Genomic DNA, 13435 nt, shown 5'->3' with positions numbered 1-13435 from the left:
TATATATATATATATATATATATATATATATATATATATATATATATTTATTTCATTAAATGGCACAGAACAAAATGTCAAAATTTCCACTGTGCAGTAACAGCGCAATTATTCTCTGGATACACTCTTTCCATCTGGTTTGCCGCTTAAGTGTGCAACCTTTTGTTTCCACACAAGGTAACATTTTCTGTTGCGGCATAACTTCAATATACACACCAACCACAATAAATGCCACCTTTTACAAAGTTAGTAAGGCTGACTTTTTATTTTAATATTGTTCTTTTTTTATTACAGAGATCTGCAGTTGTATTGCACTGAAATGAACACATGAACTTCGGCTATGCATTACAGCTACTAGCTTCGATCCTTGTTAGAAATGCATCCACTATTTCAATTCCACTCTTTGTTTAGCTGGAATTTTAGATATAGCCATTGTATTGCGTCTCATTCGGCTGTATGGATGTACCTAATTAGTGGCTCAAAACCAAGAGTAAGTTGTTTTACGTGGCATACTCTAGCTTTGGCCATGTTTCTCTCAGCTATTACCATGAATTAAGGTAATAGTTAATCACGTACATTGTGTTAAGGCTATTCTCCAGTGACCAACGTTCCCTATTGTTGAATCGTCAAAATAGTGAAATGAGCTTAGTTCAGTGTCCCATCTGAGTATAGCAGCAAGGCAGCGCTCCTGGATGAAGGTTTGTATTAAAACTCTGAGACCTGCTCCTTTGATGCTTCTTTCAGCCTCTTTCTCATGGCTTGTGCATGCTGTTTGTTGCGCTCCCGCTTTTCCAGCCGCTGTGGGATTTGACAAATAATAAGAATCAGTAAGCCTCCTGTGCCTCAATTGTACATATTTCTGCACAATAACCTTCTCACCTCATTGTGCAGGCAGTGACGCATAGCGCGATCGATGTCATTGCATGTTCCGAAGAACTTCAAGAAATTATGCTGGAAGGAAAAGTAAAATATGTTTGTTTTTTTGCACAGATGATGCATTTGTGAGCAAAATATAAATGATAGACAACAAATACCTCTGTGTGGCAATGCCGCAGCTGGCTTATAAGCTCATTGCACTCATCTGTGTGCAGGTGGGGAGACAGGTCAGGGTGCATGTCAAGTTAAGGACCTAATGTGCAAATGCACAAAAGCCACAACAACAAAAGCATTAAGTTGAATTTTGTTGAACCCACACCATATAATAACAAATACAATTCTAACAATAGCTCTAAATCCACGTCCACTGAAGGATACTAAATCCTCCAGCTCCCTCTCCATCTTGAGATGTCATTGTGATGTTGTGGACTCCTGTGGGCACTTACTTACCTACACACACAGAAAGGCAGAGACGCTGAAGGTGTTTAAAGCCAAAACTATCCGGATTCAGCCTGAACCAATCTATATATAATAATAAGACAAATGTCGGGACTAGTTAATTCTTACCAGCAGTAGACAGGTGGATCATCGGAGATGGTGTCCAGAACTAGTCAGTCAAATGTCAAATTAGCTAGCTAGCTAGCTAGCTAGCTAGTAGCTACTAGGCCGCAGATAGCGTTTAGCACACTCACTCAAAAGACAGTGGTGTTTTTGTCATTCGTAATTCCTCTTCACTGACAAAGCGAGCGGCGATACAGATTCCTAAATCAAAGCAGTTTGAAAGTTGATGTCATACCAACTCTTGAGGAAATATACAACTCACTGATAGACTTTCTATTACACTGTGGGACGTTTTGTGTAACTAAAGGGCAGCCAGTTACATGACGAACCAAACCCCCCGCATCCACTTCCTCCTCAACCAACCAATAGTATTTGTTCTTTTCCTGGAAGGCGGGTCTTTGGACAACGTTTGGAAGTTGCAAGATGACTCTCCAAAATTTGTTTTAGAATCCACCATGTAACCTGTCACACTGTACGGCACTGTTGTGTAATACTATTGTTTTGTTTTACTTTCTTTTATTGATTCATGATTCAGTTGTGTCATGATGTTTTTAACTTATTATTTTATTTATTATTATTGCAGTGGTTTAGCCACTACTACTCCAATACAACAGGGGGCGTCAAACCAAATTAGTCATATATTTTGGCCGTTTTTGATTGGTTCGTTTGTTTGCTGCGAAAAGGCGGTTTGTTTGGAGAAGATGACGCTCTTGTTTTAGCTATCCCCACTTGATAGAGTCAACAATTGTGTTTAAGTCAATTTTAGGTACCCAGTCGTAGGCGTTGCATGTCGAATATCGGTTTATGAACAATGGAAGACCCGATGAAATACTTGTTGCGTCGCCTCATTCGGCGGATACCGGCTCAACTTCTCAAACCAACGTTGGAGAAGTGGGGTCGCATGACAATGGCTCAAAAACAAACCATCGATTTTACTCAATCGAAATTAGCGATAACGGACACACTTCTCGCCTTTTCTGAGGTACGTGGCGCTATTTTTCCGACTTTATCTTCACCCTTTTCACAACTTGGTAGGGAAATGGTTGGCCAATTAAAAACTTGACGCAGAGTTAAGTATAATCAGGCTCGCCATATTACATGAGTGGCTTCCCTGTCAACGTTGTGCGTGTACATTGTAAAATACTACATACATAGTTAAACATGGCATAGCTAATTCTGATTACACAGCTTGCGATGTTGTTGGTCACTTTCTCTTTAACTTTACAGCATCTCTCCCTCCCTTTCAGGAAAATGGATGGACGATTAAACATATCGTAGAGTTAGAGATGATATGTAAGTCATTTTTACGTTCACATGGTTTGTTTACCTTTAATTCAGTGCCCCTCGTAATGTATATTGTACATTGTGTTACTTTATTCTCTCAGATGTCATTGATAATCCAAACCAGGGTTTGTGGCACGCATTCCAGCTGATGCACCCTGAAGGTATTTTAAGAATATACATTGTTATTTTCCATATACTGTATTGTATTTACATGTTTGTGATTTCTAGCTGATGCTCAAGCTGTGGAGTTCCTGCAGTTCAAGGAACAATTTAAATCCCACCTCAGTGAACTCGTAAAAAACGTATGTTTTTTTTTGCAAATCTGAGTGTATGTAGTTTTCTCAGTTTGATACGGTCTTCTTTAACATTCAAGGTGTCTGTCAAGATAAAGAAGAACACTGATGACGCTGTATGGATCCGCATTGCATGGGGTGACAGCTTCTCTCGGCCCAACAACTTAAAGCCAACATATGTTGTTCACTACCTCTGTACATGTTATGTATTTGTGACCAGACTGACGTCCAAGCAAAAGCCCCTTTTGTCCCAGGTGATAAATTGCTTTGGTGTCACATTAGTATGAGTTTCTGTTTTTCTTGTCTAAAGAGCCCACTCTCCCTTCAAGGCTTTAATCATAGCCACCAGGCATCAGGCTATGAAGGATGCTCACCTCAGTGGACCAAAACTTACGGCAATTCGGGACCTGTTGATGCAGCAATATGAACAGGTAAGACCATATCATTAGATGATTTAAAACAGTGTGGATAATAACATAACATCATATGTACTTCTGCATTTCTTGTCAAGGTGTTTCCAACCAAGTACCCCAGCCCCCTTACCAGTACAAGTCGCACAGTCTCACGTATGTGTCTTTTCATCTCAACTGAAGTTCCACCACTGCTTGTGTGTATTTGCACACTTAATAACCACATTTGTGTGCAGTTTTAATATACTAATTACTTTCTATTCACAGACCCCAACATAGAGCGAGAACAAGCTGAGGCTGAAGTGAACAGACTTCAAATGGCCCGTGAAGCGTTTGGTGGCGGCCAGTTACCACAGCTACAATCTGTAGTATACAAGGTACTCAAAATCCTTATATTTGGAAATATAATAAACCGTACCTCTGTTTTGTTTTGCTCGGATTTGTTTGCGTTTAGAAACAGAAAATCAATTTCAGGGTCAAAGTCTTGCCATAATTCAGCGCTTCTCAATTAGTGAAGCGTGCCCCCCCCCCCCCCGGGAAGGGCTACACATTTTTCGTACTTATAAACACTATTAACTGCCACACAAGTGTAAATAGGAGATAATCATTTTTACAAATCAGGTCCCACTGCATGTTAGGTTCGGATATGCGTGTCATGTCTGACTGTCCTAACTAAGTTAGCAAAGCAAAATGAATATGTCCCTCAACTGCCATTGTTGTTGTGATATGTTTATTGTGGCATTTGTTGGCTTGTCCTCAGCTGGAGACAAAGTTCAGAGACCCAGCCAACAAGACAATGACTGAGCAAGAGAGACCCTTCAAGTGTATGGTCAAATTTGCAAGCACCAACATATTGGAGTCACTCAGGCACTGTGCTTCTTCAGGTAACAGCACTTTTTGTTTGCCACATACAGAAATAATGTATTTATACATTTAATTTTTAATGTAACATAGTGTGACTGTAGCTGTTTTTTGTTGCAGTTCTCAAAAAAACAAACATTGACTATTTTCAGACAGTTCATTAAGTAATGTCAAAAATTCACCACAAGATGGCGCTTTCCTGCTGGTTTCCAGATTCTCTTCCCACATTAATAGCTGCTTTCATTTTATTCGACACAAAGCTTCTTTTACCTGCCCCTGAAGCTGTCTTCAACTTCTACGCTTCCACAAAAAATATGTATGTCTACAAGCTAAAACATTTGAATCAATACAGCCTCTGTATTTTAATGTCTTACAGGAATTGCTTCCACCCCAGTTACACTTTTGCTGTCGTCCATTCCCCGAAAAGGGAGAAATTATTTTGTCATCACAGACAATGCCCAGGGACCCTCTTCACAACCCGACCAGCCACCCAACTAACCTGTTACAGGACCATGAATATTACAATATAACCTGGGTTTTTTGTACTGTTGTTGGTTATCTTTTAAAACTCAGTAAGCACTATGATCCATGATTTGTGGTGTTTCACGGGTAAGTAGAGTCAAATGTTGATAGTTGAATATTTTTTTGTGTATATATTTTAAGACAAACAATTACATTAAACTCTATTACATGTCCAAATTGTATGTAAGAAATTCAATGTATGCTTTTTAAATCTGTAAATAATTGTGATTGTCGACTAATTACTGTAATTCTCAAAGTGAAGGAATTTCATATCTTTGTGGGAGATAAAGAACATCCATTCATTTTCTGTGCCACTTATCCTCACCAGGGTCATGTAAGCTGGAGCCTATCCTAGCTGACTTCGGGTGAAAGGCTGGTTACACCCTGGACTGATCGACAGTGAATCGCAGATCACATATACACACATAACCATTCACACGCTCATTCATACCTAAATTACTTTCCATATTGTGACATAAAAATGACATTTTTCTGTAAAACCCTTCATAAAGTAATTGGGATAAAATGCAAAGAAGCCTGGTGGTTTTACAAAAATAGTTTTTTTAAAGAATAAAGTATTTTGTATTTAATTATAAAGCAAAACATGGCGTCGCAGGCAAACTAAACGCATTGTTCAATTATGTTTTATTACTTTGAAAACCGGAAATGTGGGTGCTTTTACTGTGGTAGCGACGTTCGTGACGCTTTCTTTCCTCTTATTGGGCGAACAGGCTGTCAATGAAACGTAAGAAAGGTTATGTCTGCCGTCGTCGCGTTGATCCAGGAGTGACTGTCAACACACAAACATGGCTGCCTCTTCGGCTGAAGACAATGCGAGGACCAGAGATAACGCACCTAAATACAGCCCGTGGGGTTACCAGGAGTCTGTGTCGCAGTCTCGTGAAATCATTAAACCGTCCATACTGGAGCTAACCAAAGAAGTGAGGACGAACATCCTCTGCACGGTTGAAGGATGTGGCAAGATCCTCCCCAACACACCTGCATTGAACATGCATCTTGTGAAGTCGCACAGAGTGAAGGTAAATCACTAGAACGTTATTTGGTTCTCAACATGAACATAACTCAATGCATGCTAAGTTAGCTAACTTAGCTATGTATTGTGAAACGTCGCACTGTTAAAAACGCAAGCCGTCCGTATTAACTTCACAGTACAGCTAAAACATGATAATGCTAATTATAGTTTTGGTATAGACAGTGCCATGCTGTCGTTTGAGTCATCGTTAGAAAGTTTCTTCAGATAAGTGGCTTAACTTAAGTTAGCTATGAGGCCATGTGCCTCTTGGTTGACGCGGTTGCTAAATGAAAACGTGGTTCCTGCTGTGTTCGACCATTGATAGTCCGATTCCACTCAGTCCTCATTCACAAGCTGTTATTCGGCGTTCATTGTACAAGCAGTGAGAGCTGTTATTCGGCGACCAGTGTGGGGGCAGTGAAAACGGCGACCCACGACCAGGGTTTTTCGTGGGAGGCTGTGATTCATCTGTGTCCAGCATGAATGAGGTTCTTTGCATGCAAAGGTTGACGCTTGTTCTGTAACAGGCTTGGGCGCTGGGAATTGTAATGAGAAGGCCATTGGTGTGTGTTTTTATTCATTTTTGTTTTGCTTTAAGGCAATATTAAGGGCCACTGTCAAATATACAGTGTATATTCTTTAAATTCTTGTTTTAATGTACCTAGAACTGCTTTATGAACCTGAGAAACGTATATCCTTGCTGCCTCCATTTGGTAAGAGGAGACACTGTGATTTTTGAAGTTCCGGGTTTTATTAATTCATTCATTCATTTTTCTACCACTTATCCTCACGAGGGTCGCTGGCGTGCTGGAGCTTATCCCAGCTGTCTTCAGACGAGAACACCCTGGACTGGTCGCCAGCCGATCACAGGGCACATATAGACAAACAACCATTCACACTCACATTCATACCTATGGACAATTTGGAGTCGCCAATTACCTTAACATGTATGTTTTTGGTATGTGGGAGGAAACCGGAGTACCCACGCTCGCACGGGGAGAACATGCAAAGTCCACACAAAGATGACCAAGAGTGGGATCGAACTCCGGTCTCCTAAATGTGTGGCCTGCGCACTAACCACTCATTCGTCGTGCAGCCTATTTCGGGTTTTATGATAAACAGTGTATATGCCCACCATTTCAGAGGAGAGTAACATAAAAGGAGAGGGGGCGGGGGAAAGCTATCATGCTTCGCTGCACATTTCACATTTTCTAATAAAACCTGGAGCTCTGTCTTACAGTTTAGAGAACTGTAAAGCCTGTATTATCCTCCTGCAGCAACATTCCCTACATTTAGGAAAGACACCTGGCTGAAAGACATTACATCAGAAAGACATTACAGCGGAGTGCAAGAGCTGCCATGCACAAGGCCCCCGTGGTGACACAGCACCAGGGGAGTTCAACCCGACCCACCACATAAAACAGCATGAGGGTCCTTGTTTTCAATGTGAGAAGGTGAACTTTTCCTCATACTGTATAGTATTGGAATTGTAAAAGTTGTATTGAGACACCCTTTCCTAACTTATTAGTCTGTTAACATGTCTCATACTGTATCTGATATGACAGAGCATGTGAAAATTTTGTCTTTTACACAGAACCCTGCAAAGACACACTGTGTACTTTCACACAGTAACACTCTGTCCTGCAATCAAGAGAGTTAGATGTGTGATGTCCATGGCAGCATTTTTTGGTGTGTTGTATGAAATGCGTGTTGGACAGTGACATCAGCTTTCAACCCAACACGGTGGGACACTGTTAAATTTGACAGCCTTGTCTCGGTATTCTGACATTCCCTTTTACACAGGCATCATCCTTCCTCTGTTACAGCTCTGATAGCACTTGAGAGTAAAACTGATGGAAGCCTTCTGTGTCAGTTCGAGCAATCTTTGGCTTTGACATATTTGTACATGTTAAGAGTTGCATAAAATACTTCCAAGCAGTACAGTGTTCTCTTGTGCTATCACAGTTCACCTTTAGCAGATTCACTTTTTTGCTATATTATACCGAATTGGGACAAGGATTAAGCGTTTTATTTATAATGCAGAGATGTGGCAGTTCTGTCAGATGTGGTAATTACTGTATGTTCTCTGGTGAACAGGATGACAGAGCACTTTAGATGCTCCTATTACTCTCTCTGTATGCGTCCTTTGCATTATTCATGGATGTCCAACAGAGTGAATGGTATCAGTTTTGATTCTAAGCAGCTGAACATTCCACCGCAAGATTGCACAGCTGCAAATTACATATACCTATATACATATCCCTTGCTTATTATGACTTCATATTAACCATGATTATGTTCATTGCCTTCATTATATTTTTTCAGATGTTGATTTCATCATTATAAACTAGAGTCACTTCTCCCTCTGGTGTCGGAGTAGACGGAGGTGACCTTGACCACATTTTGTCTGCAGCAGTAATAGTGTTTTGCCACCTGAAGGCTTGCCTTCTAATAAAAAGGCTTTTTCTTCTGTCATGATGAAAAAGTTGATCATTTGTGGCCTGTTCTGGTGTGTCGTATAAAATGAGGACATAAGAGACTGGTGGTCACGTGTTAGTTCTCTTAATGACATGCTATTAGTTGGTCTCATGCAAGAAATTACTCAAAACTAAATGCAGCTCCTATTTGGCCTCTGTCTCCTGCCAGGATGGTATTGTCAATCCAACAGTCAGAAAGGACATGAAGACCTCCAAAAAGCTTTATTGCTGCCCCATTAAAGGCTGTCCCAGAGGGCCTGGAAGACCCTTCTCCCAATTCTCCCTGGTGAAACAAGTAAGTAAATCTAAATGTGTGCATGAATGAAGGTGTTTTAATTGGTGGTAGCAAATCTGTGTGTGCAAATGCAGTATCACATCCATAGTTAATGTGCATGTAGGTGTTATTTGTGCTCTATATTTATAACATGTTTTTGCCTTGCTGTGTCCAAAAAATATATTACACCTTCCCCGAAATAGTGGTTCATTGTTACAAAACGGACTGCAGATCCATGAAAACAGGGAAACTGTAATCCTCCCACTCATGATATCCAGTATGAATCAAATTCCATTGGATAAAATTGCATTTTAAAAAATCACATCTTTTGTCTTGTACAATCGCCAGATAACTAAATCAGATATTTAGCCTAAGCACGTTATTGAGTCAATTTCCTTAGCAATGATTTTGTTCACTGTTTTCCCAGCATTTTATGAAGATGCATGCAGAGAAGAAACACAAATGCCCGAAGTGCAGCAATGGCTACAGCACTGAGTGTGACCTCAAGAGGCACATTGAAGACTGTGGGAAGACTTACCAGTGTACGTGTGGCTGTCCCTATGCCAGCCGGGCTGCACTACTATCACACATCTTTCGGACAGGACATGAGATTCCAACTGAGCACAGGCATGTATTTTCTTTACGTTGTGTTATTCGAAAGGAAATATGAAGTGATTTAACCCTGATCTGTCTATACATTTTTTCATTTTAGAATTCCTCCAGTAAAAAAGCGTAAGATGGAGAAACTCTCAAGTTCTGAAAAAGTGAAGACCAGTGACTCTGTGATTATGCCTTCTTCTCATGCACGATCAGAGGATACATCACCATCTGACATCATTATTCAAAGTCCAGACTTGGCCTGCCAGATGTCTAATGGCAACACAATCCTCCAGAAACCACTTTTGCCCAAACCCAACATGGCTTTAGTCAGTGTTCCTGTGATGCAGCTGGCCCACTTGCCTGTCCTTCTCCCGTCTACAGAGAGCGGCGCGCTAAGGTCTGTAGTGCTGGCAGTCAACAACCAAGGTTCTGTTAGTACTCTTCACCTCCTGCCACAGGCCTTGGGTGCTGTAGTACCCCAGCTGGATGCTAAGAGTTTTTGCTTTCAGGACAGCATGCCAACTTCTCGCTCTGGCCTGGGGCCCATCAGCACAGGGGTGCAGGTCAGGCTTGACAGTCCAGTCACACAGGACTCAGGAAGAGGAAGCAGCACATCTACAAACATTCAAACAGACAAGTCGTGCCTGGCAAAGATGCCCACAGGGGTCACAGAGGGAATTGGCTTGTGTTCTGTGGGTGAGCCTGCGGTATCCTCTTGTTCCCAGACAGACATTAGCGTTAGTGCCCAAATCCTTCTGCCAGTTAGTGTTCAAACCCAGACATTCTCCACCCGGGGAAAAGCCACCTCAACTATTGGGGCTCAGACAGAGAGTCAATTGTTAAACCAAACTACTTGCTCCTCTTCATCTGTGCCACCATGTAGAACCAGGCAGACCCAGACCCACTTCACCCTGCCGCAATCTGAGGAGAAAGTTCAGGATCAGGCCGTCATGTGCTCTGACCTTTTCAGCGGAGACTCACTCAGTGTCTCCACCCAGACCACACTGCACATACATGACCCTCTGACGGCCACAGGAGGCAGTTTATACGAGGACACAAAGGCAACAGGAGGCATGTGTTTCGGTGTGCAGACACACATACTGAACCCAAATAATGTTGCAGACAACCAAACCCAAACCATGATCTTGTTAAATGACCTGGAAAACATTCTCTCTGGCCACCAAGTGCTGAGCGACGCCACCACAGGTTGCGGATCAAGTATGGCCTCTGTTCAGGAGCAGCACAGCACCATGGACTTTGACTTTGAAGAGTTTCTCAGTTCCGTGCACATTCAGACACAGACAGAGGAGAGCCACCTTGGAGGGCTGAACGACGACACGCCACTTGAGTCTTTGGACATCCAGACCCAGACAGATTTCTTCCTGATGGATGATATGGACCAAAGTGAGGCATCAAATCGAACCCAAACCAGTGACTTGGAGCTGTTCGACACTCAAACTCAGACGGACCTCAACTTCCTTCTGAGCACTGGAAGTCATCTTCCCCTGAGCAGCATCCTTCGCCATTCAAGCTTTTCTATGAGCACAGAGTCTTCTGACACCGAAACGCAGACAGATTTGCCTTCGTTTGTTCCTTGCCTACCTGCTCATTCCCCCGTCACTCAAGGGGAACAGGTGAGGCTTTTAAACAGCACAGAGACACAGACCAGCCAGGTGGAGGGCCTCGGACACCTCTTCCTGACAAGCAACGAAACACAAACGGTCATGGATGACTTTTTGTCTGCTGACTTGGCGTGGAACATGGATTCCCATTTCAGCTCAGTAGAAACGCAAACATGTGAGGAGCTTTTTGCTCTCTTTCAGCACCCTGACAAGCCCAACAGCTGAGGTTATTCTAACGAAGCTACCTGATGTCCATGGCCACCTGTGTTTGCCTCTTTCTATTGTCGGAATGAGTAAAGGCTGCCCTCCAGCGGAGAAGCCATGAAGTTAAAAGAAGTCGGTGAATATGTCTTTCAACCATTCCACTTGGGACACCTTGTCCAGAGCATTTCCAGGTTTGTTTCCTGAAGGCTTAGCGCACTTTATTAGCTCGATGTGAGGGAGGTTTCAGCTCAGACAGTTTACATATTTATTTGCACATATATGTAAGGTAATGTGTCTTGTCTGAAATGCTACTTTGTTTGTCCTGCGTGTCTTCTTTTTTGGTCTTCGCTAGTACTGTGTACTGAAATATGTTACATTTGCAGTTAATACTAATGCATATACACATATACTGCATGAAAATAGCTCTCAACCTCATGGTTACCACTCGTGCAGGTGCTTTACGTGTGTTTTTAAAATGTGCATGAAGCCTTCAATTTGTCTGCTAAGCATCTTAGTGGCTGCTTTGAATTTAAAGGCAAGCACACAAGTTTAAGAGCCAGCACAGAGCTGCACTAGTGAGACTTTCTGGATGAAGCCTGAACAAGGAAGTTGCTGTAAAAAAAAAAAAAAAATTGTTACACGAAAACAGTAAATGTTTGTTGTCCTTGGTTGTAGCACACCTTTTGACTGATTTTTGATTGAAGGGGAGATGGGAATTCTGAAGGCTGTGCTGTTCTTGTGGCTGATTTATTCATTAGCTTGGTGTAAGTGTATATGCTGGCAATGAGCCTGAGTCATGTTACACACAGAATTGCAGCTGATTAGCATTTACCTGCCATTGTGACAAACGTTAATGCATGTCATTTTTTGACTAAAGCTAATAAATGAATCATTTAACTCTGTTCAGTCTCCTGAAGGGGGCTCAAAACCGTGGGACAGCAAGCAAAACCTACATTTGCAGCTTTTACTTAAACAACCCTCATGACTACAAACCAGTGTTTATTGAACATTTGTCATTCAAAGAACGTTAATTAAAATGCTACAAATGCCTGAAACTTATATCATCACAAACATGCACAACATAGGATCTAGTGGATGGATCCCGTTTCAAAGTCCATGTGAGACTGGTGTTCTTTAAAACATTGGATAGCACTGCAGTAACACACTAAAAAGTGTGTTCATATGAAAAAATGGATGAGTAAAAATTCTGATCATAGCACGTATAGTGGACATTACACTCTTATTTGATGTTGAATCGCTGTCACTTTATTTGTCACTTTATTTTCATAAGTTTGGCAGAAAAACCTCAGTGTCTTTGTGGCACACTTTGGCATGACACATGGAGCTGACTTGTGGTTGACTGTGATCTATTAGTCAAAAAGATAATGTTCTATTCTGTTCCGTTGATGTCAGCAATAGTTTATCAATGCGATATTACATTATGTTAACTTTCACTGCTAAGACAGCCACGCCTTTTTTAATGCCATGATAAACCCACATTCCATTTGAGATGCTGCTACCACTACTTCAAGGCACTTTCTCACTGACATAGTGTGCGTTAAGACTTATCGCTTATCATATCTACTATATAAAAGTGACTATGGGGTGCTATTACATGTCTACAAGCCTCTAATAGTGTTAACCGTTTTTAGAAGGTCAGGTTTTGTGTGCTCTTAACTACAAAAATATTGAAATCATTAATATTGAATCTTACTTTAAGGAAATTCACTTATTGCGGCCAGATGTGGAACCAATTAATCGTGAGAAACAAGGGAAAACTAACTGCAAATCATTGTAGTCTGTGCGTCATGCTCCTCGGAGTGACTTTAATCTCAGTACCCCTTTCAGGAGACAGATAAATGTTTATTACATTATGTTGCTAATGTTTGAAGTCATTGGAAACCTGTTGTGTTGGTTATTCGTTACTGTGTTGCACCGCATTACCTCAATTTGCTGACACACCCTAAGCAAGTCATGTTCTACTTTGGAACAGAAGAGTTTGTAATGGTGAAAATTGAAATTATCCATTTTGAGTTGTTGGTGCCTTAACCCAAGTTTTGTGTTTTGCTTATTATGCTTCACAAAAATGATCACAATAGTATTTGCATTGTATTTTTTAACATGGCATATTCCAAAAGCTGTCGTTTTCATCGTGTAGCGTTATAAAAAACATGCCATCTCTATACAATGGCCTACACTTACAAGCTAAAGAGCACCATGTTTTTTCTTCACTACATGACAGCATTGCAACTGGTGTGTGTCTTGGTCATGTGGTTCTTGGCACATCAGTTTTTACATTTGTGTTACAATAAGCAGATATATTTTCTGCTAAATTTACAGTTGTGGGCAGTAGTTTACATAATAAAAATGTTGGGCTTGCCATGGTTAATTTGAACAGTTCTTTTTTCCAAGGCGTAA

The 13435-nt window shown here is 41.3% G+C and overlaps 3 protein-coding genes across 5 annotated transcripts; 2 read left to right on the top strand and 1 right to left on the bottom strand.

The window, feature by feature from the left end:
- Positions 1-47: 47 nt before the first annotated feature.
- cmc2 (C-x(9)-C motif containing 2) lies at positions 48-1799 on the bottom strand. 3 transcript variants are annotated; one of them, XM_078795854.1, is made up of 4 exons: positions 1444-1799; positions 1035-1326; positions 880-951; positions 48-798 (listed from the first exon to the last, which is right to left on the bottom strand). In XM_078795854.1, exons 2-4 carry the CDS (start codon positions 1113-1115, stop codon positions 706-708), a joined length of 246 nt encoding a protein of 81 aa, XP_078651980.1. In that variant the 5' UTR covers positions 1116-1326; positions 1444-1799; the 3' UTR covers positions 48-705. The 3 variants fall into 3 exon arrangements, with proteins under 3 accessions (XP_078651980.1, XP_057944531.2, XP_078651981.1); XM_058088548.2 differs by having other exon boundaries at positions 1035-1129; positions 1444-1798; XM_078795855.1 differs by lacking the exon at positions 1444-1799 and having other exon boundaries at positions 1035-1433.
- Positions 1800-2080: 281 nt separating this feature from the next.
- Positions 2081-5109, top strand: cenpn (centromere protein N). The gene is made up of 10 exons (XM_058088543.2): positions 2081-2419; positions 2685-2730; positions 2823-2882; positions 2950-3023; positions 3095-3268; positions 3344-3445; positions 3526-3580; positions 3692-3801; positions 4185-4308; positions 4662-5109. Exons 1-10 carry the CDS (start codon positions 2249-2251, stop codon positions 4781-4783), a joined length of 1038 nt encoding a protein of 345 aa, XP_057944526.2. The 5' UTR covers positions 2081-2248; the 3' UTR covers positions 4784-5109.
- A 404-nt stretch (positions 5110-5513) lies between these two features.
- Positions 5514-12076, top strand: atmin (ATM interactor). Its single transcript, XM_058088539.2, has 4 exons — positions 5514-5847; positions 8487-8612; positions 9019-9218; positions 9304-12076. The coding sequence occupies exons 1-4, from the start codon at positions 5614-5616 to the stop codon at positions 11036-11038; spliced, it is 2295 nt and encodes a 764-aa protein (XP_057944522.2). The 5' UTR covers positions 5514-5613; the 3' UTR covers positions 11039-12076.
- The last annotated feature ends 1359 nt before the right edge of the window (positions 12077-13435 follow it).

Source organism: Doryrhamphus excisus, linkage group LG13, assembly GCF_037039965.1.
Source record: "Doryrhamphus excisus strain RoL-2023G ecotype Guam linkage group LG13, RoL_Dexc_Guam_v1.1, whole genome shotgun sequence".
NCBI classification, from domain to species: Eukaryota; Metazoa; Chordata; class Actinopteri; order Syngnathiformes; family Syngnathidae; genus Doryrhamphus; species Doryrhamphus excisus.
This window is presented reverse-complemented; position numbering and strand designations above follow the sequence as displayed.

What these genes read in the sequence shown, in the direction of transcription:
- cmc2 (XM_078795854.1), bottom strand. Translation starts at nt 1,115, where the DNA reads ATGCACCCTGACCTGTCTCCCCACCTGCACACAGATGAGTGCAATGAG. An exon ending in TGCGGCATTGCCACACAGAG is followed by an intron (nt 952 to 1,034) that starts GTATTTGTTGTC and finishes TTTTCCTTCCAG; the next exon opens with CATAATTTCTTGAAGTTCTT. An exon ending in GTCACTGCCTGCACAATGAG is followed by an intron (nt 799 to 879) that starts GTGAGAAGGTTA and finishes CAAATCCCACAG; the next exon opens with CGGCTGGAAAAGCGGGAGCG.
- cenpn (XM_058088543.2), top strand. Translation starts at nt 2,249, where the DNA reads ATGGAAGACCCGATGAAATACTTGTTGCGTCGCCTCATTCGGCGGATA. An exon ending in CACTTCTCGCCTTTTCTGAG is followed by an intron (nt 2,420 to 2,684) that starts GTACGTGGCGCT and finishes CCTCCCTTTCAG; the next exon opens with GAAAATGGATGGACGATTAA. An exon ending in CCAGCTGATGCACCCTGAAG is followed by an intron (nt 2,883 to 2,949) that starts GTATTTTAAGAA and finishes TGTGATTTCTAG; the next exon opens with CTGATGCTCAAGCTGTGGAG.
- atmin (XM_058088539.2), top strand. Translation starts at nt 5,614, where the DNA reads ATGGCTGCCTCTTCGGCTGAAGACAATGCGAGGACCAGAGATAACGCA. An exon ending in TGAAGTCGCACAGAGTGAAG is followed by an intron (nt 5,848 to 8,486) that starts GTAAATCACTAG and finishes GTCTCCTGCCAG; the next exon opens with GATGGTATTGTCAATCCAAC. An exon ending in GAGATTCCAACTGAGCACAG is followed by an intron (nt 9,219 to 9,303) that starts GCATGTATTTTC and finishes TTTTCATTTTAG; the next exon opens with AATTCCTCCAGTAAAAAAGC.